Raw genomic sequence first — 22,271 nt, forward strand, 5'->3', positions numbered from 1 at the left:
GGAGGCGTTTCAGCGGCACACTCAAGCTGATGCTGCAAATTACATGTGACAGAAGCAATTTGGGGATATTTTCTCACACACAAACTGCAGTAAGTGTTATGAATTAGATTAGGCGGGGGAATATTGAAAGTCTGATACTTCCTCTGCCAACTCAGCAGCTTTAATTGATAATGCAATTTTATTTCATTCTCCTTTCCCTTCCTTTTGGGGAGTGTATGCTGATTATTATTATTGTCCATATCTAAAACAGCTGCACCGGATAGGTGAATACCAGGAAAGCATCTGTGTGCTGCTGCACATTTATGCATGAAGAAAACACTCCTGAGATATTGAACATTTCAGTGCAAATGCAGATATACCAATGAACATGCACCTGTTCTTTATGTATTCAATTCCTACCTCTCTGAGGCAGCCCATGAAATTGTTGCTAACTGGAGATCCGGGCAGGTCAGCAGTGCTGGGGCTCCCACCCACGTAGAAGAAATCATCAGAGCCCAGCATGGTGTAGTCTTCCTGGGTGTAGCCAGTGGTGGTGAGGATCCCATCAACGGAGATAGTCACCTGTCGAGGGGTAACACATAGCCAAAGCCGAGCCATTACACTCTGGGATTCGATCCCGTGCTGTGTCTAAAACACACGTCCTTCCTTGGTCTGCATTCGAAACGAGCTATTTGAACTGTCTTTTCACTGTAGGTTGCTTTCTCATTGAACCTTTCTTTTTTTACAGAAGGGTTGGGTACCTTGAAGCGATTGTTTTGGACCAGACAGCGTTTGGATTTTGTTAATGGAATTTTTGCCATAGGATTCACAGGACAGGTAAAGAAAATATGGCAGAGGCATATTTTCTTTATCTTTGATGGGGGTAAGAGAATGGATCATAGGTTTGGTTCTGAAACTTCAGGTTGGGGGGAGGGTTAGTACAATGTTCAAACCAAGGACAAATTGATCGCACTTGTCTTAGGTTTCGGGATTTATCTGGTAACTGCAGACACACACATATACTGTACACACGTATGTGAGCACACACACACACACACGCGCAATCGTACATACATTCAGTCTCACAACATCAGTCACATTCTCCCCTCTCTCGCAGACATTTACATCTACATATCCACGCACATGCAAAACAAAGGGAGGCTTTTCACACCACATCAATGTGCAAACCAAGGTCATCACTGTTAGAAGGCAAATTAACCACATTTAATTGGACATGTAAGGGAGTAAGTGGATCAATGGTGCCATACAAAGCTGGAGCAGGCCACACAGGTGCAGAAGGCTCATGCACGATCAAGACCAGAGCCCATATTCAAACACACTCTCAGAATAGCTGATCTCTGATCAGGTTTAGCTCAGGTGTCATGGTTGTATTTTCAATGTCACAGGACCAGACCGATAATCCTAGATCAGTATGCTTATTCTTAGAAATGTTATGCATATGAGCCTGGGGGTAAGGGTGATCAAGGTTAGCCACAACACACAAACACCACTTTCACCAGCATGCTACAAAAACACACAGGGAGGGCAGAGTGAGTGATACGGTGACAGGTGGAAGGTGAGTGAATTAGAGTGTTAGTGGTTATTTGGGTGACAGGGTTGAGGTTATATGACTTTGGGAGGTGAGAGGTCGATGAGGTGTGGGCATGCCATGCGCCATAGTGAGTTGGAAACAACTGTCAGAGCTCCCGCAATGAAGGTTAAGGGTTGCCATTTTTTGGTCTCTTTTAGGGCTCGGTGTCGAGGTCACCATCTTTGGGATTGTGGCAAGCTTCTGTCAGTTCTGGACGACAGTCCTCACAAAAAATGGGGACTTTTTGTGTGAAAAAAATAAACAAAAAGTAAGTTGCCTTGACAAAAGGCAAAGAATTCAATTTTTTACTTGTTGGAAATCTGCAGTAATGTGGAAGAAACAAAGAGAAAAAAGTAAAAGCCAAAGTGAAAAAAAAACAGGATGGGGGATTGTGGGGTAAAGAAGGAGGTTGTTGGCAGGTCAGGGAGGAAATTGAGAAGAAGCGAAGAAAGAATTGCCTGGTAATACAAACCCATCTCCTCATTTTTTGATAAGAGTGTCTAGGATGGAACTCAAAGAGAACGAATAAAAGAAGAGAGGGGGAGGGGACACACGGCAAACCCAAAAAAAAGACAATAAGAATGATATCTACCAGACAATGTAGTTTGTTTACCATAGCGTGTCCAATGCCTGATTGCTTTCCAGAAAAAGGGGAAGAAAGGAAATCAAAAGAATAGTGAACAAAAAAGGTTGTTAATAAGGATGGACAGAAAACAAAAACCAAAAGCAACGATGAAGAATTAGGATGTTAGTTAGTACATTAGTTGGTTAGATATTGGTTAGTAGTAAAAAAATGACTTTTATCATGGATGAGTTAGTGTTGTGGTGAAAAAACGCTACACGATTTGTCAGAGATTCGCTGCAGTAATAAAGTGCCAGCCTGCCATCCTAGCCAAATTTTCTACACCAGAGTCCTGCAAGAAGAAAAGACAAAGAGAGGTAAGATGTGGGACTGTCAGATAAAAATTTGTGTAGGATGGCTCCAACTCCAACAAAACTTGTAGTGTTTTTTTCTTCACCCTTAGTCTAACAAAGAGTTCCTTTCAAAGCGGAGAGAAAATGATTGTGAAAGAAAGACAGATCTTGAAGTAGAAAGCAGGCAAGCAGCCCTTGGCTCTTAGCTTCTAACCTGCTAAACTGTGTCTTATCCTGTTGGGATTTTCAGCTACACCTATTTACTAACCTGTAGGGCAAAAGCTTACTGTCAGGGAGGGTCAGGAAATCGGCACTTACTTGTCGTGCTGCTCTGAAAGCAACACTAAATGCTGTCTCACCTTGCAGACAAACTAAAGGTCGACAAAGGCACTGAACAACTCCACAATTTGCAGCTAGCACTACCTCCATACAGCACCGGCTCTCATTATCCTGTTCCTCTCTTGCTACAGCCTCCTGTAGACAGCACTGCTTCATACTAGCTCCACCCGGCTGTAACACAAGCTAATTTTAAATCACATTAAGAAAATGGTAAACAATATCTGTCAAGTAACAAATTCTGCTTATGTACAACAGATGCACATCTTTGATGGAAATGTATTTCTGTCTTTAAAAAGCATCCTGATCATCCGAGCTATAAATACTGCATTAATGGACGGCTCAAAGGCAAACACACTCTGCCTGGCTTTAAAGTGAAAGTCTATATTCTCCACGAGCATAAAAAAACAGCTTCTGAAAGCAAGGAGATAGCGACAGCGCCTGATGGAAGTGTCAGCTTAGGGGAGAGTGAAGCAAAATAGAATTATCAGATAACTTTAATTTGAGGACACAGGGAACTCAAGTTCAATAAGCCGATAAACAGGAGAAAAGAAAATACCTAGCATAATGGTGCTCTGACTAAGCTATCCATCACCTGCTTCGCCCTGTTTTATAACTGTTCAATTTGTAGAGAAGAAGTTGAACGATGGAATTAAATTAAAAGAATTCATGTGTTTGTAAAGACAACCAAAAGTATGACATCTATCTCAGTAATGTTTCTGAACTGTGGCGATGGAATGACAACCAATCAGAACAAGGTGACATTCTTAACGCCAGCTCTCTCTCAAAGCTCTTGGAAGCAGGTAATCTAAAGCGAAAAAAAAAATTCCACCTGTCTCCAAACTCCGTCCATCACTGCTACCCCCGATTACCTGTCTCAGGTTGCGTGTCACTTTGATGTCGTGCCAGGCGTTGTCATTGAATTTTCCATTGACCGGCTCCACGATGGCCTCAAAGGCCCCGGAGCCCAGATTGATGACCAGGGAGACGGCCCCATCTTTTAGCGCCAGGTTGACATAGTCTGCGGATTTCCCCGTGTGGAGGAGGAGGCCGTTGCGTTGCCAGGTCTTGAAGGACAGTGTGATCTCATCGCTGCTGCTCTGGATGGGGTTCTGTGACAGGTCATAGCAGAAGTACTCCGAGCCACGGAAGGTGGCCACATTCTCCTCCCTCGCTGCAACGACAAAGGGAGAAATAAATTGTTACTTTTAGGATTGATATTCCTTTTTCATGACAGTCAGAGAAGGAAAGCGACAGGGATGGACATGAGAACTCAAGGACTCAATTGGGCATCAGTATTTGTTCAACAAGTAATTCCATTTTTGTGCATGCTTTATAAAAGAAAACATACACACTTTATGTTTCAACAATACTCTGGTGAACTTGTGATTATGTTAATGCACAAAAACCACTTGCCTATGTTAGGAAAAGATTACATTTTGGATTAAAATACCAGTTTTGGGGGTGCAGGAAATGCAGCAATGTCTCTGAAAAAAAAACAAAAAACTGCTTTTTGTGCCACCATCCATGCTGGAAAAACAGCAACAGGATGCTAAAATACAACCAGTTTCCTTTTTGTTGGTCTTTGCTTGGTTGGTGTCTCGCCTCAGTGTTACATCATCCACCTCCCTCCTTATAACATATATATATATGTCACCTTTGACATCATTTGACACCTTAAGACATCACTCAATCTAACATTACAAGCAGAATGGTGTAATATTAAAGTTGCGTATCATAGCCAAGCCGCAAACTCCTGGGCTGAAAAATGAAGCCTAAGCAATGTGCCAAAAACTGCAGTTCCACTAATGGCCACTAGAGGCTGCTTCCAAGAGCAAGTCAATCCCCACAGACCCCCTTGTTAAAATGTACAACTTTACAGCAGAAATAAACGCGTACAGCCTCGTGCAAAAAAACAATTTTGGTCTCTATAGCTAATTTCAACATTCATACAACTGTACAGGGTGTGAGGTTTTATATAACTGACCCGTTTAAATGTAATTTAGAGTCTGTCAATAAAAAACATTACATTTAAGGCCTCTGAGGGGCGAACAGGGAGAACTTGTTCGGACGTGTGTTCTGGTCAACAACAATAAACCAATTTCCAATTCATCACATGTGCTCACACAGATAAAACATTGTCTGTCCATAATCCATCTAAGTAAAGTTTCCATTTAACAGTTTCAGAGTCCATCCAACAGTTCAGTGCCCAAGTTTCCATTCGTCAGTTTCACTTTCCACGCTACAAACTCTTCATGCTGCTACACAAAACACAGTTTGCTTACCCTGTCACACACCTGCTGCTCATCACCTGCACCTTACCTATATTACCTGTCTTTTCCTGCTCTAGTGCACCACCCAGTGTACAAACAACAAAACCGCATCTTTTAACATCAAGTCACTATTAGTTAAACATGAATCAAAACGGATACAAAGAATGTTATTGTGGCTTCAACAGTAATTAAAGGGAAATTTCGGTTTATTTCAACCTGTCTCCTGTCGTCCTAAATTTGTTTCAAGTGACTAGTGACATAAAAATAATAGTTAGCATGTTAGCTGTTAGCCTAGATACAGCTGGGGCGCATAGTAGTGTCAGACCTGTTAAAATGTAAGTGAACGGGCAACCTTCAAGTGCAAAGTTAGTCCACTAAACAAGCTTTTTTTCCACAAAGACCGCCTCATATCGTTAGGATAAATGTCAGAGAACATATAGAAAACGACATGTAAACGTGTTGTCTTACCTTACCGGTGTGCTGCCATGTTTGTTTACCATTTAGCTCTGCTTTCCAAAGCGCGGCCGAAATATATCTCGCGAGCTCTAGATAAAGCCCAGCTGGATACTACTCCAGGTGGAGGTGTCTCGTCCTCGGTCACATCCAGACCTTGAAAATAAGGCTGCAACCGGTCCCATTCCTTGCAACAGAGGTATTCCTCTTCTGTGGGCATTGGGGTACAGCATTCACAGGTAACGTTACACCACCAATCTCCAGAGCTAAAGCCTTCCAGCAGCCATTCCTCCTCTGTCGTCCTCTACCTGTTGCGCCTCTCTCTCTCTCCTCCTCCGTTCTTCAATTTCACGAAGCTCTTCGTCAGTGTATTCTGGCTCAAATAAATAAGGGCGGCCATCAAACTCTGCAAAATCAAATTCCTCCTCCACAAAGTCGAAGTCTGGCAAAAAGTCAGCCATTATTCTATAAATCTTTCATAAAATAAATGAATGAACTTTTCAGGCTACTGTCCGGTTCTGCCTTCCAGCTGTTGCTGCTTGTTCTCGCGAGATTTCAGGCACGGTATGAGATCGCTGCTTGTTCTCGCGATATTTCGGCCGCGCTTTGGAAAGCAGAGCTAAATGGTAAACAAACATGGCAGCACACCGGTAAGGTAAGACAACACATTTACATGTCGTTTTCTATATGTTCTCTGACATTTATCCTAACGATATGAGGCGGTCTTTGTGGAAAAAAGCTTGTTTAGTGGACTAACTTTGCACTTGAAGGTTGCCCGTTCACTTACGTTTTAACAGGTCTGACGCTACTATGCACCCCGGCTGTATCTAGGCTAACGGCTAACATGCTAACTATTATTTTTATGTCACGAGTCACTTGAAACAAATTTATGACGATAGGAGACAGGTTGAAATAAACCAAAATTTCCCTTTAAGGCTTAAAGTTACGTATAGTTTAGGGTGTGACCACTGACAGCGGGTGCCATCTGCTGGCGACAATGTTGGTTAGGTAACGTTACTGTGGTGTAACCCCAGATTCACAGAGTAGCTAGCTGTCACTACTTCAGTGTGTTTCAGTCTATGAATGTTGATTGTAACGTTCTGGTCACCTAAAAAAATTCTAGTTCAACACTTAGTCAACACTAGGAGTCGGATGTTAAGTTCTAGTTTTATCAAGTACATTTTGTTTGAATGATTTTTGTTATCAAAACTTGACATAAGCATTTTTATAAAATATAATAAATTCAAAATAGGAGTCCATAAACCAATGGGTGATGTCATAGTGGCAATGTCCATTATCTTATACAGTCTATGATTATAGCTAATCTCCACAGAGCAGAGAGGTAGGCGTACCCTAGCCCCTACCCACATTTTTGCTGTGGTGTTCATTTAGGACCCTATTCTTACGTTTTTCATTTTTCTTTTGGCAAGTACGTGATTATAATTCAGTGCCAGCACTCCAATATGGAAATCATTTTAAATGCCCATCCCTAGTGAGTGAAACATTTCCAGTGTTGAAATTCAGCACCTGAGCTTGCTGTGATTCACCACATTTCCTCCTGAGTTATGTGCGCCATGACAACTACAGCCAAACAGTCATTATCTCATTCATTACCACATTTATTGCAATGTTTAAAACATGAAACAAGCCCAGCGTCCGTGTTGGTCCCAGCATCAATCACGATGCAGCCTCAGTAAATATGAGAACCACTGTGATGCTGCAGAGAAGGGTGCATCAAGCAAACACACTCACGCACACACAATGCACCGCTCACCATAATTACAGCTATGATAATCCCATCATTCAGTTCAGATCATAAAATCCTATCTGTACAACTGCGGGTTTAGGTTTCGTATACAGCCTCTAGACAGACAGACTACTTATGATGGAACACTATTCCCCGCTAATGGTGCGCATAAATCAAACTTAGCCTGATTTTACAGTTTTATATCACTCCGCTGTTGCAAAGTGACTTCCTGAGCCCATTTTTTAGATCGACACTGAGAGTAAGGTGAGACAGCTCCAGACAGAAAGTGAGGGGGGCTCGGGGATGGATGGAGAGACTGAGAGAGCAAAAATAAAATTGCTGGTCTGAGGGAAAGAGAAGACTCTACAAGAAAGAAAGAGTGAATCACAGGAGTAGTGTGTCCTTATGATCTGTGATGAAATAATTGACACTTCTCCTGCTGCCTCTTGAAAGGTGGCTTGACACACTGGTCAGCTTGGGTCTGGGTGAATCTATTAGAGACAAGGTCAGACTGTCTTTTTTTTTTATACAGCACGTTAAGTTGGATATGGCACCACTGACTCGGACTCAAGGGTAAGACTAGAAGATTCCTCCGCCAAGAACACAGTGTTCAAGGCAGCACCTTTCAGAAATTGCAACCTTCAGAAAAAATCCCTGCCAACATACCGAACCAAGTAACTGCTCTGGTACTTAGCTACAGTAGCTATGTCATTACCTGCCAATAACACAATTTTCAACGTGACATTTAATTTCCTCTGCGTCCGGCATTTTCTTTTGTGTGCTCCCAGAGAAGTCATGAGGGCCACGAGTGAAAGGAGAGAAAGCAGGAGGGCGAGAAAGCATACGAGCTGCAGGCTGTAAAGCTTCGGTTTGTTGTTTTGGATCAGGCTATATGTAAACATGAGGGAGCAGTGTTGTGGAGCCGGAACAAAGATACAGAAGGAGAGGGAAAAAAATGGAGAATGAGAATATTGAGAGTGAAACAAAAAGGAAAATGGAGTGGGGCTGTGGGATGATGGGGTGCTGATTCCGGTCATGGAGAAATTCTCCCCTTGGCGTCAAACTCATGTCTCTGCGCAGCACAGAGACAAGAGGAAATAGTATGGGAGGCAACAAAGGCCCTGTGAAAGCCCTTATCCATGTGCCAGGGGAATAAATAGAAACCCATTATTACCACTGAGACAGCGCAGCACAGAGAGGCAGCACAGTATACGTTGGAGAATCAAAAAGACCCCTCCATCTCTGCTGATTTCATGCATCTAATGTAAGAAATTGCACAGGCTTTCGCTGCATGAGAAGCCTGCATATTGTACAACATTGTTACTGCACAATTGTCATCAAACACAAAATGACTGTGCTGTGAATACTAAAGAAACAGTTAGTGGCAAGTCAGTCTCACCAATCCTGCCATTGTGACTCTCTTTATAGCTATATATATATAAAGCATCCATGACATTGTCACCAGTGTCTTCAAAATAGGTCTCTAGATACTTGCTCCAATTGGCTTTATTGCACATCTGGACGAGTATGGGCCGAAAGCCTCTGGGGCCCCCCGGCTAGAGAGAGCCCTTGAAACAATTGGCACTGTAACCACGTTTTGTAAAAATCATAGATGCTCCACTGACTCTGGTGGGCCCTCTGTCACATCTTGCCTGGAGGGCCCTTGCATATGCCTGATGGCAGGCAAATATAGAGGAAGGAATGACTATCCTAGCAAGACTGCTTTATGGTTCATGAAATTCATTTATTTTACTTTTCCTTAGAAATAACACAAACTGAATGTTTGAAGTCATTTAGCTGTTTATTGAACAAACAGACCGATGGATCATTTAAATGCCACCAAGGAAGTACCTTCTGTCAAACAGCTAAATTCTCTATGAAGACAGCAGCATTGAAATCCTTCAGATCCACTTCAGACACCTGATCCTCTCTGCTCTCACCTGATCTAAGGTAGAAAGGTTATCGTCATGGCAACTCCCCTCACTTATCTGGCATATTCTAATAAGGTTGTCTGCTATAACAGGCACAGACCTATCCAGTTCCCTCTCCGTTAACTCCACAAATGTATACAAATGTGCACTCTTTACATTTATTTTACAAATATAAGTCTCACTTTTTATGAACAATAATGGACGATTATAACATATGACCACTGCAGACTTTGCTACCTGGTCGGTCGAGGTTTTCAAATGTAAACATCTGAGTGAACACTGAGGAATAGGTAGAGAGGATTAGTGAAGGCTGCAACCACATCGACGAGCAGTACCTTCTTTGTGTCCGTCTCAACAAAGGAGGACCATATGATATAAACATGGAAGGATTAGACTTTGGCTGCAAGACCGGCTACATGGATCTTCTCTGCCAAGAATGTACAGGCATTGGATAGTAAACTGGATGACGTCCATGTCCACATCCTGGAATACCGGATAGAGTCATTCAACCAGGTGACTCTTTGTCTATATACCTATATGGAAATATTCAAATGCGAGTCGGTTCCTGCTCACCTGATCTGGAGTTATTGTCAATCAAACACAAACCACACTGTCTACCAGGGGTATTTGAGTCGTATATTATCACAGTGGTCTACATTCCAACACAAGCAAGTACACGAATACTGAGGCTGCCCTGTCGATCTCTGCTAACAGACCAGTTATCCTGATGCTGCGCTCATTGTTGCTGGAAACTTAAATCAAGCTAACCTTAAGAAGGTTATGCCCGACTTCCCTCAACATACTGAATACGCCACAAGGAGAATATACACTCTGGATCTCTGCTATAGGCTGTTCAAAAATGGCTACAGAGCAGAATCGCTATCCATGTTCAGGAGGAGTTGCTGAGGTCAAAGTATAATCACAAACAAAGTCATATGTCCCCAGTGACACGAGAGGTTGAGAAATGGTCAGGCCAATCAGAAGCCATCCTCCAGTCTGCACGACATGACGCAGTCTGAGGCACATTCCAAGACACGACTGTCAGCGTCACCGATGACATCAATGAACTCACCGTGTCTGTGCTGGATTTAATTTATAAGACAACCACAGCAACTATAGGCAGAACTATAGTGAAATCATTCCAAAACCGGAACCCACTGATTGCCAGAACCATCTGGGACGCCATAAACACACACACTACAGCCTAAAAAATGGAGCTACCATCTGGAAACATGGACAATTATAAAGCAGCAGAACATAATGTAAGATGAACAGTAACGGAGGCAGAAAGGGAGTACAGGAAGAAATTTTAACTATAATTCCAGGAGGGCAATCCCAGAAGCAGGTGGCAAGGTCTACGAGCTATGACAGTACGTTCGGGTCAACATGCAATAAGCACTGCTTAAAGGATATTTATACCAGGCGCTGCAAGAATAAGGCTAGGAAAATCATTTAGGATCCCAACCACCCTGATAATGGCCTTCTCTCTGAGGTCGGGGATGAGGTACTGGATACACCTGGGCAGCACTGAGAGGCTCAGGAAGAGCTTCTATCCTCAGGCCATGAGGATCCTCAACGAGGTCACTTCATCATATTTATGACCGAATGGTCATAAAAACAAACGACCATTACCCTCAGCTGTACTTTGTGTTAAGTGATAACTGGCAAATGCTTAGTTAATGCAAAGATGCTGAAGATAATAAAATTATAGTGTATGTTAGCATTGCCATATGAGCATGTTAGCATGCCAATGCTACTGGTCCTAAAAACATTAAGTAGCTAATAAAAGATTTTATCTTCCTGAAGATCAATAAACTCTTATAATACTGTATTTTCATTGTAGAAAAAAATAACACCCAGCTTCCTTGTTTCCTGTGCAGCTTGCAATGTCCAATTTTATGTCTAATCATTTATTATATATTATATTTTGCCACTAAATAATAAAAGTAAAGGAAGAGGCTGCTTGTCTATAGGATGTTTGACTCTCTATATGTGTATTAATTATAATGATGTAATTACTAAGTTGCTGTGGAGCTGTAAAGACTATCAATAAAACATTCTTGCTATGAATAATAGAGAGGGCAAATTGATATAATGTAATATTTGTGCACCTCAGCAATATTAAACCCGTGGTAAGTGTATACGGATCCATAAAAACCAGGGGAAATGTATTGCCTGTTGAGACATGTTCTGTGCAGATCTGTGGCTTTCAAATCGATCATATAGCAGGGTCATTTTCCCTTATTTTCGCCATAGTCATCAATATTCCATTTGCGCGCTGCCTGGCCCATGCACTGGGGGCTGGGGTTCGATTTCAAAATCCACTGGAAGCAATTAGCTCCTTCATTACCATCTCCCATTCTCTTCCGCTCCCCCTCGCCACACACACCCATGCTGCCCGAGCTTGGTCTCCAGTCTGACCCCAAGGGCCTTTGAGCAGGGAGGGACTGTCACCTTACAGAGCTCCGGTCCACAACCTTCAACCTCAATATGATCACCACAGGATTTCAGATAGTCCCTAATCACTGCAGGAGGCAAAAGACTTAGAGCATGTGAAGGGAAATCAGATGGGTTTAATGATAGGATTAGAGACAGGATGCATTGTGATTATTGTGGCAAAATACCGACTTCAGTTGGAGATGCTGCAGCTGTACGGCTGCCAAGCCCATGAGCTCACTGCACATGAATACTAGCTGGGCAACTAACACTAGTCCAAAGGAGAGTTTCTCTCTGGTGAAGTGAACTCAATCTGTGCTGACATCCAACACATCAACTGCATGTTTGCACTACATTTGCAGATAAACAAGCCCCGAAGTTCCAGACCTAAACATAGAAAGCTAAGTTCTGCTTTTAGCTATTGTTGTCTGTGTGACACCCTCAGCAACCAAAGTGATTCAAGGTTGCCGTGTCATCCCACACAATGCATTTAACTGGATCTGAAAACCGGCGCCTCATCTCACCCTTTCTCTCTGGCTCTCTGTCATATCCGTTCTCTTTTCCTCCGTCCCCACAGTGAGAAATTAGCGTCGTTTGCTAATAACGGTTAAAAGCAGCACGGTTAGCCTGACGCAGCCAAACGTGAACAATGTGCTTCACTGCTTCCCGACATGAGGCTAACACTAACCATGCAACTTTGCGGCTTAAAACTCAATGGTGAGCCATCACATGTCAAATAAATTTGGAGCATCATGGGTGATGTCTCTCTTCAAAGGCAGGCGGCACTGTCAGACAGGCTTATGTTGGAGGGAGATTTGGTTGAATATATTGCACGGTAATATTTAACTGGCCAATTACTACCACTGTACTGCAGCAACAATTAAAGTCAATCCAGGATACGAGAGGAGGAACGTTAGTGGGGAGGAAGCTGTGTGTGTGAGGCTCCTCCGGGATTTATTTTCCAGTCAAAACCTACACAAACTGCACCGAATGTGTCCTCTTCATGTCAACTTTCAAGATGTCACATGACATATCTGAGAGGTTGAAGTGAATTGTCACCCTGACACTTCTTTTCTCATCTTGTGTTTCTCGTAACCTTGTGAAGCCGCGGCGGACAACCTGTCTGAGACTGTCTTTTACGTCTGCACGCACACACTGAGGAGGGAAGAGTGACAAAGAGGGAGACAAAAGAGAGAGATAAACATAAACAGAAGTGACAAAAAGGAAGCAGAAGAGTCTAGAACAAAAGAAAGCCAGAGATGGAAGCGGCGATGACAAAGGGAAAAGAGAGAAACAAAAGAGACGGGGGGGGGGGAGCAGAGAGTTTGGGGAGACGGAGCAGCGGTGAGAGCCGGAACAGGAGAATGAGAGTGGCAGATGGAGGGAAAGAGAGACAGAGGCACTTCCAGCGGCTCTCCAGAGAAACGAGGTGACACTGTGTGTTAAGACGAGCAGTGAAGAGCCGTCCCTGTGGCTCGTGATTCCACCATTGATAAACCTTATTATTGCACCTGATAACACAGCACACCCATCAAATCCCACTCTCCCTTTCTCCCCCCTTCACCTCCCTCAAAGCTCACAAATACCACCATAAATCCAACACTCCCTCACAGCCATACAGTCAGAAGCTCTCTGCAATAGCCAATTCCCCAGCGAAAGGCTTTTTAAATTAGTATCTAAGAATTGTGATTTCAAAGATTCTTGAAAGACCACCTGCTGAAAAAAACATTGCATTTAGAGTTCAGAAACCATCATTACTTATCGTACATGCTCATCTCATTGCAATATTTACAAAGTACATAAATAAAGTAAACCCATCTCAACTTCAAAAATGTTCAAGCAGAACTGGAAACTGCTGCAGAGAGAAATGAGGCGGACTTAGAAGAATACCGCATCTCGACTGCGACAGAGATGACTCAGTATGGTAGACAGGCTAGTGTTGTACATGGAGGAGAAGCAGGGTGGTCAGCTCCCACACTATATGACACACCGTCAACAACACCGTGATTATCCTCAGTGGACTGGTAATTTTATTAATAGACCTGCACAGAGAGCAGGTCAGCGGCTTGCCTTTGTGTTCCAGTGGTCTTATGGGCCTGCGCTGTGTGTAAGCTAAACCCAGTGAACTTGTCGGAGAGACTCGAGGGAGAACAGGGTGATGTCTGTGTTTTTAGCCACTTAATTTGTGCTGCTCCAGGGATGACATAGTCGTCCGTCAGTTTGGCACTTTGGACCTGAGTGAAATATTTAGACAGCTCCTGTAAACGATGGATTCCCGTGAGATTTAGTGCAGAGGATGAGTTCCAATAATTTTGATTGTACCCTGAGTTTTCCTGTAGTGCAAACTGTGCTGCCATAACAAGGCCGTAGCCCTGAAGCAACACTGGGGGACCAGATCTGCTGGGGGTTCATTGATTAGCACTCGCAAATCGGCCAATTTTCAACAAACACATTTGTTTCCACTCCACTGAATTAGACTTTTTTTTTGTGCAAAATATAATTTATTTCCAAAATGACCTTTCCAATGCAAAATGACGTACTGACGTTAACGCTACCTTTTCATGCATGTCCTGACTGAAAGTGAGGTGTTGTTATCGGTACAATGTTACAATAATAGGTTTTCTATCAACAACTAATGGGAACAGCAATGGATCCTAACTTTAGAGGATCAATATTTTACAGAATGTATGGACAATAGAGCAAATTAAAATGTTTATTTACAATAACTTCCGGGTAGAAAACCCTCGCATCATGTACATGAAAACCAAATGGTGCTGAACAAACGCTGCCTCATTTGGTTAGTTTTTACCCATATGGAAAAGAAATAGAAAAAACTTATAAGAAGTTCCATCACCTTCAGTTTATGTTTTATGTATTGTGCATCATATAAGGCTTATATGATTTACTCTTGAAAGTGGCCACTTTTGCATTTTTTTCATACAAGAAAATAAAAAGAATTACATAAGAATCATGTGAAATCTATGTATGCGGTATATAAGGAAAGTACATGTCAAAGTATGTTTTCCATTCATGTTACATATAATTTTTGCAGTTTTTCCTATATGTCTGTTTTAAAGACATATGCTTTACATATTTGAACAAATACCATTATATATATGTTTTCTGTATGTAAAGTCAATATATTTTGCAGGGGAATTACGCTTTATTTATATGCTTTATATAAGCTCATTAAAGGTAAAGGTAAAGTTCCACTGATTGTCACACACCTGAGTGTATGAAATTTGCTCTCCGCATTTGAATCATGTGGTGATCAATTCCAACCCCTGATGCTGAGTGCCAAGCAGGGAAGCAATGGGTCCCATTTTTATAGTCTTTGGTATAACCCACGACCTCCCAGTCTCAGGGCGGACACTCTACCACTAGGCCACTGAGCTGGTTATATGTCATTTAATAAAAACCAGTAGGCTATAAAAACATATATGAATATGTACCATTACATATAGTTTTTTTGTATGTTAAGGGATATAATGTCATGATAAACTATGTGATGATTATTGTCCAACTCATATAAGTTTGATATTACATTTTTCTACTAAGGATATTGTATGTGGAATTACTGTCATATAATGTTCTTTTAGGTACCCAAATCATACAAGTTTCATTTTGTACAAATTTAATAAGGATCTTATATCTGGTTTCACTGTCGTATGCATTACATACAAGTTTCAGACAAAAGAGATACAAACTTTATAAGATTTATCTATATCTTTTCCATATGGGTAGCCACCTAAAAAAGGCCAATTAAAAAATTTATATCAGTTTATACTTAAAATATTCATTTTTTTATTTCTTCTTTACATTACCGTCAGACAGCCTTTTCCAAAGCTGTTAACTCAAAGCCACCAGACTCAACTGACAAAATCAGAAGACAGAGGTACTGGTCTACTGCCGCCTCGAATCATTAGAGTGTGAGGTGAAGCTGAGATTATATTCCAATATAGCGTACGCTTACACCGATACTGATTTTTTTTATGTGTTTAAAATATATACAAAGTACATAAAATGCACAGCAGTCACATCAGATAGGTCAGGCTGCCATTTTTAAGTATATATCTTTAAATGTTAGAGTGATGGCTCAAAATGACAACAGAAATCAAGTTTTACATATCTCCACAATTCAAAACAACTGCGAGCTGTCTACCCAGAAGTGAGTGCTGTTGTTAGCACGACAGCACGGTGATTTGGTCTGTTAGCAAGCTAATGGATGGTATGCATGCTAGCTAGCTAACATTCTAACAGGAATGTATCATAACATTGTAAGGAGATAACCATTCAGGAATGTATAATTTCATAACACAATCAACAGACATACAGCCTACATTACGCTCCTTTTACATTCTGGTTTTCCACTTTTTAATACATCTGAAAGTAATGAAATAGAGAGTACGGTGTTTGACACTAATTGTACTCACAGCAGTCGAGCTGTGAGTACAATCTGCTCCTGCTGGAGTACAGCAACACCACTTGAGCAAACACTTTTTAATCAGTATATTGGGGGTGACAGTTTCAGCCTATGTGAATTTTCAGGAGGATGTATCCCCTGCAATATATTTTAAGATCCCTGCCTTGTGCCATTATGAGGATATTGTTTCCATTTACATAACTCTTTTAGTCTTGATGAGATACAGTGAAAAGGTATAAGGTGGATTTCAATAGAATTTCATGGTCCTCAGAGGATGAATCCTAATGAATTTGTCGACCTCCTACCCTTTACTTTAACGGTACCTCCTGATCAGACTCAACAAAGGCACACATCAAAAACACACAGGGTGGATTAGCAATACTTTTGGATAAACGGCCCTTTGTCTTTACTTTAGCACCACTTTGAAAAACCTGTTACACTTCCATGAACTTTTTATGCTCACAAGTACATGAACCCTGACTAAGTAGGTTATTAAAGTAGTTCAAGCTGCACCAATCACCTTTGATACTGAATTTGGATCAAATATCTTAATTTTTTTGTGAGTGTGTGAGAATGATGTGAAACTGTTTGGAAAGGTCTGAACAGGTAGATGTCATTTTTAAATTTATCTGCATTAGTGTGGACATGGCCCAAGGCGCCCTCCTGGCTACTGGCTGTGACAAGCTCCTGTCACTGTCACCTCCTGTGTGTTTTTCACCATGTTTGTGTGTGTATATATATATATACACACATATATATATATTTTTGTGTGTGTGTGTGTGTGTGTGTGTGTGTGTGTCACTGACACTGAATCTCCTTATTGGCTGCTGATGGTGGACTCTCCATGGAGTGAGTGATGAGGTTTGGAGTGACAACAGGGGGGATGGTGTGAATGGCGGGGGTGAACGATGAAGGGGATGGAGGGTGTCTGAAGAATGGGGGCAGGCGCCTGAGGTCCAATCCCATCAACTGAGGCAATTGTGCGGAGCGAATACTGGAGTGAGGAGGTGGGGGTTGAGGATGAGTTTGCAAAGGAGAGAGAAGGAGTAAGACAGAGATGTGGTGACTGCTCTCCTATTACTAATACTGGATAATTAAGAGTAGAGGGGCTGTTTGGAAACACTGAGTCGAGGCAGGGGCTGAAGGAAGACACCTCGGACTAGTCTTTTACTGACCGTTGAAAGCTTCTAAACGGAAATCAAAATAGAAGAGGCTTTTATTTATATTAACATCACCACCAGGAGCATACCATGTTTGGAGCAATGTCCCACCTTTGCAGGCACCTACTGCTTTATTTCAGTATGACAGGAAATCCAAATGTAGTGAGCTGAGACTTACTCAAGATCAGTGTTAATTCTGCAAGCCTAAATTATGACGAAAAATATTTATGAACCTATTTTTCACCTGACTTTTCATGCGACTAAAATTTAATAAATTTAACCTTTAAAAACAGCGAGGACAAAAAAAGCAACATGGACGCAGTTTGAAAATGTAAACAGTGTTTTTCCACTAACCTCAGGAAACCTAATCGTCAGAAAAAATGTTGGTACTGTATGTTTCTGCAAACCACGAATATATTTGCAGATATATATGTAGCAGATACGTTGAAAGTTTATGTTTTAGCAGAGCTCTGGTTAACGTGGTTGGGTTTGGGCACACAAACCACTTATTTATGACTCGGAAAAGACCACGTTTTGGCGTAAAATACCCTGTGCTGGGGGCACAACCCTGCTGGAAATGCAGTTATGTTACAGTAAAAACAAGCGCTTTCTGTGTGACTATCCCTGATAGAAAAACAGCGACAGGTCGCTTAAAAAGCACCCGTGTTTGGTGCTTTAAAAACCACAAGAAACACAGCAATGCCTTGCTAGAACTGGTTTTGTTGTTTGCTGGTCTTTAACACCGATCTGCAGCTTAGAAGCTCAGCCTAGGTGACACGCCATCCACCATCCCCCCAGAGTTGCACAGCACAAAAACTAATACTGAAGTACATTACTGTCAAAAGACTAAAACTAACACCAGATGAAAATCAGGTGCCAAAATGAACACTGCATGAGGTGTGATGTAATCCATCACCATGCACATCTGAGGCCAGATTCATGTCCATGAAAACGCAAACCTTTCCATTTGCTCTTGCAATCTGCATGAAATTAGCATCTGATTTACAGAGGCAGGAGCTAATTATGCAATCAGTGGCTGTGGCTGCCATCTACACGTATTCTTTGAGTGAGGCACAGCTTTAAAGGTGCAGTGCAGTGATGGGAAACCCACGACAGAATTGAAAATGGGATGTGATGTACAGCAAAGCAAAGGAGAAACTACAGAATGGAAACATTATTTCTGTGTATAAAGAGAAGCTCAGAGCTGTAAAGTGGTGAGTGCAGCATTGATTTAATTTGTTGTTCTGCTGATGGAATACATGCTGTCGAAATGTACATTATACTAATTTACCATACAAGTAGCTGTAGTGGGTAATTTGAAAACCCTCACTGTATTTGTTTGTTTCTTCCTTTTTTTATTTTCTATTTATTTGTTCACATTTGGCCAATATTTTAATACCTACTATTATGTGAGAATTTACTGCAGACCAACTGCAGCCCACCAATCAATTCGGTCTACAAATAAATAAAAATTAAAACCAGAAGAAGGCAAAAAAAAAATCATGCATGTAACACACTTTTTGCCAGCAGAGCACTCCTGTACACTTGGCCTTATCGCCTCTGAACCCGACAACCCACCAGTGGTTTTGAAAAAGAAAAAAAAGAGAAAAAGAAATTGCCAAAGTTACTCTGTTCATCATAAAAAAGAGGCTGTCGAAACAGAAATTACTGCCAAATCTTGAAATTTCTGACAGTCCTTGAATGCATCATGTCTGACTAACACCTCCATCTGGTCACATGAGAAAATCTAAGCTTTAAAAAAATATATTTCATCAAAATATCATTTAAAATGTTTCCATAAATAAAGCGTTTGCATGAACTACATCCTGTAAAAGATGTTAAATTCTGCGCTCCGAGGTGCAACTGAGATGCCATGATTGACTCAGCTGAAACCAACAGTCAGGTGACAAAAATTCAGTGACTAAACTGCAAGCTGTTTACACAGAGCGGAGGATGAGAGGTTGTAAGTAGAGGCTGTAAAAGTGTATACTGTATATTATAACTGTGTCAAATGTACATACATACATGAGAATAGCTGAGGGAAATGTCCAGCCCCTCTGCTATTGGTTTTTTGAAAACATGGCACTCCACAAATTGGTTCAGTGTCTGGCCTAAGGACACTTCAAAGAAGGAGCTGGGGATTGAACCCTTGACCCACTCTACCTCCAGAGCCTCCTGAGCCACTGCCACACCCTGGAAACTGCAGCTACAATCAGCCACATTTATCATATCTGCTCTCGTTATTTGACTGGCTGGGTGTCTGCTTTAGTCAGCCGTATCTGAGATTAAAGAGTCAACAATGATCAACTTTACTTTATTCATTCATTCAAATCATTCAGAGCGCTCAGCAGCAGGTGGTAGATGGTCAACCATAATATGCATAATCATTTAAAACACCATAAAAAAGTGTTTCATAGCAGCTTATGGAAAGTTAAAAGGCAGAAGGCATCAGCACTTTAGGGAAAAGAGAGATCAGAGGCATGTCCACGGGCAAATATGTCACACACCTTTAATATAACACCGCTCAGCTGGAGGAAACATCCTGACACAGCTTCCGTTTTGACGTGTTGATGACATCATTGTTTCTTTTGTTGTCTGTATTTTCTTTAAGCTTTCATCGTGCTTTTATGGTGTCACGTATTGATTGATTTACTGTACACTGCAGGCACAGCATTCATGAATCCTTTAGTGGCTTCCTTTTTTTTTTTTTTTTTTTTAAATGGCTGCAACTGTGGATTACAATATTATGGAGTCATCTGCGGTCGGTATTATTTCCATCAACAATCAAATCTCTGACAGTGTGTCTCCTGAATGCCGACTATTGCATCAGCCTGACAGCTGCCGTCCCGAGCCAAAATGGGAAGTGACGGCAGCGAGCATTGTATCGGTTTCGTGTTCTCCGCCACGCTGCAGAAAAGTGCCTTGATAGACTTGCATCATTCCGCATCTGTGTGGGTTTGTGAGTTATTTGTTTTCATCTGTCTGCCTGACACATTATATGTTTTACCGTAAAATTAGCTTTTCTGTTTGTGATCCAAATGATTTAATTACTTTAAGCTACAGAGAATGGATGCATTTGTATATTGTATTGGACGACCTACGTAATGTGCTGCGAGCGTTCACTGCACAGTACACAACCTGTTAATAATGTGAATGTATTGCATGTGCCTGGGTGTGCACACATGTGCATGTTTGCTGCTGTTTGTATTTGAGCAGAGGCTTGCTCCGGGGTTGTCAGCAGGCGGGGCCTTCCCTGGAGCCTGTCAATCATCCAGAGTGGCGTTGCCTTATTGGCTATTATCTCTGCTGTCAGAAACCCGGCCGTGCCTCCACCTCCCCACATCAGTCTCTGTCAGTTCACACGCTGCCTGTGGATAGAGCCGTGGAGCATGAAGCTGCATGCTACTGTTATCATTACTTTTTGTGGCATATGCTGTTTTAGCCCGAGACGCCATCAACACATCACCTTTGGAATGACACCTAATAAAATATATTTGTTTAATGAGACTTTTAAATGCTGTCTTATTTCCTACAACTGATGTGTCGAATACTTAATCACCAACTGAACTGTTGAGCTTGATGTAGCGTCGGCATGCTATATAACTGCTCTCCACCCACACTCGCAGGAGCAGCAACTCCAAAAAAGCAATTAACGCGTCCTTTAAATGCAGCACATCACAATGCAGTAAGACTCTAAGTATCTTTAAATGACTGCTAATTAATAATTCCCATTTAAAGCATACATTTTTAGCAGTAGCATGTATTTAATTTGATGGGTGATAGTCTTCCTTCACATCTTTTTTTTTTTTTAAACTCCCTGGTATGTTTATTGCTTATGTTGACACAGTTTCTAAATTTGTAACACCACATGGGAGATATAAAAGCCGACATAAAACACATTTGCAATTACCAGTGTGAGGTTGATTTGAAGGTTTTGCAGCACTTACATAACTTCCAATATATACTGAGGTCTGTGTAGTGAGGATAAGATGACAGACTAAATGCTGGTTAAAATACAAACTGGATATCACAACACACGCAGGTTTGGAGAAGTGGCTGTAGTGGATCCCTGCTGTGCTAAGAAATGCATTAAGGGGGCTGAAGGAACTTTGGTGAAGTAAAGCTGCATCAGGCTCACCAGTGAAATTAAACAGAATCAAATAATGAAGTAAAATAAGTTAGAAAATACAGCTAATATGAAATATCAGTAATTGCTTTTTTCAGATAATAACACTGTGGACGCTTATTTCTTTGGCTCTGAAACCATCAAAAATACATGTGTTTAATATCTGATGGGTGAGGCAATCATTGTGATGTATTATTTGATACTGAGCTTTCTTTTGCAATGACTTCATTTTCATGACATTTAACCTTTATTTTGAAATTTCGACTAAACTACAGCAATTAAATGATGTGCAATTTTGCGACCTGATCTACCGGTGCACGCGTTTTCCCTCTTTAAAACTGTTTTTAAATAATATAAAATCATATAAATGTTATTTTTGTCTTTGTTTAAATTAAGGTGATGGCTGGGTCGACTTACGGCCAGGCTCCACCGGGCACGTCAGCGGCGCAACACGTCTGCAGCGCGAGTCCCGTAGCAGCTCGCCCCCCTGTTAATCAATTGCAGCGGCTCCACTGGCAACGGGAGCGGCGCGACAACCCCCATCTGTCACGCGACAACTCTCTATTTTACGCGGCTCTTCTATTTTTGTCGCGCTATGCTCCCCTACGCGACCCTCCAGCAGATAAAAACTACATGAAATAGTGTGCTAAACGTGCACAATGTGTTTTTAAATGAATAAACCATTATCAGAGGTGATATGTGATGATTTTGTCATGCATTTACCCATGTTTATCCGTGACATTGTGTAAATGTCCGTGGCGGACATTTGAAAGCGAATAGATGACAAACAGTACAGTAAACTTGTAGATAACTCAAATACTCAAATCCACTTAGGTGGAAAATGCTTTAATATTTCATGCAGCCTCTCTGCTCGGCAAACGGTAAACAACCCCACTGGCTT

General features: G+C 41.6%; 1 protein-coding gene across 1 annotated transcript in view; it reads right to left on the reverse strand.

Annotated features, from left to right (window-relative positions):
* Positions 1–22,271, reverse strand: part of nrxn3b (neurexin 3b) — a 436,656-nt gene that overhangs the window by 332,918 nt on the left and 81,467 nt on the right. The window contains exons 5-7 of the mRNA XM_050058660.1: positions 3,694–3,995; positions 2,184–2,207; positions 400–561 (exon numbers count right to left, since the gene is read on the reverse strand). Coding sequence (XP_049914617.1) covers positions 400–561; positions 2,184–2,207; positions 3,694–3,995 — 488 coding nt within the window. The remainder of the gene's footprint in view (positions 1–399; positions 562–2,183; positions 2,208–3,693; positions 3,996–22,271) is intronic.

The sequence above is a fragment of the Epinephelus moara genome, chromosome 12 (assembly GCF_006386435.1).
Source record: "Epinephelus moara isolate mb chromosome 12, YSFRI_EMoa_1.0, whole genome shotgun sequence".
NCBI lineage: Eukaryota > Metazoa > Chordata > Actinopteri > Perciformes > Serranidae > Epinephelus > Epinephelus moara.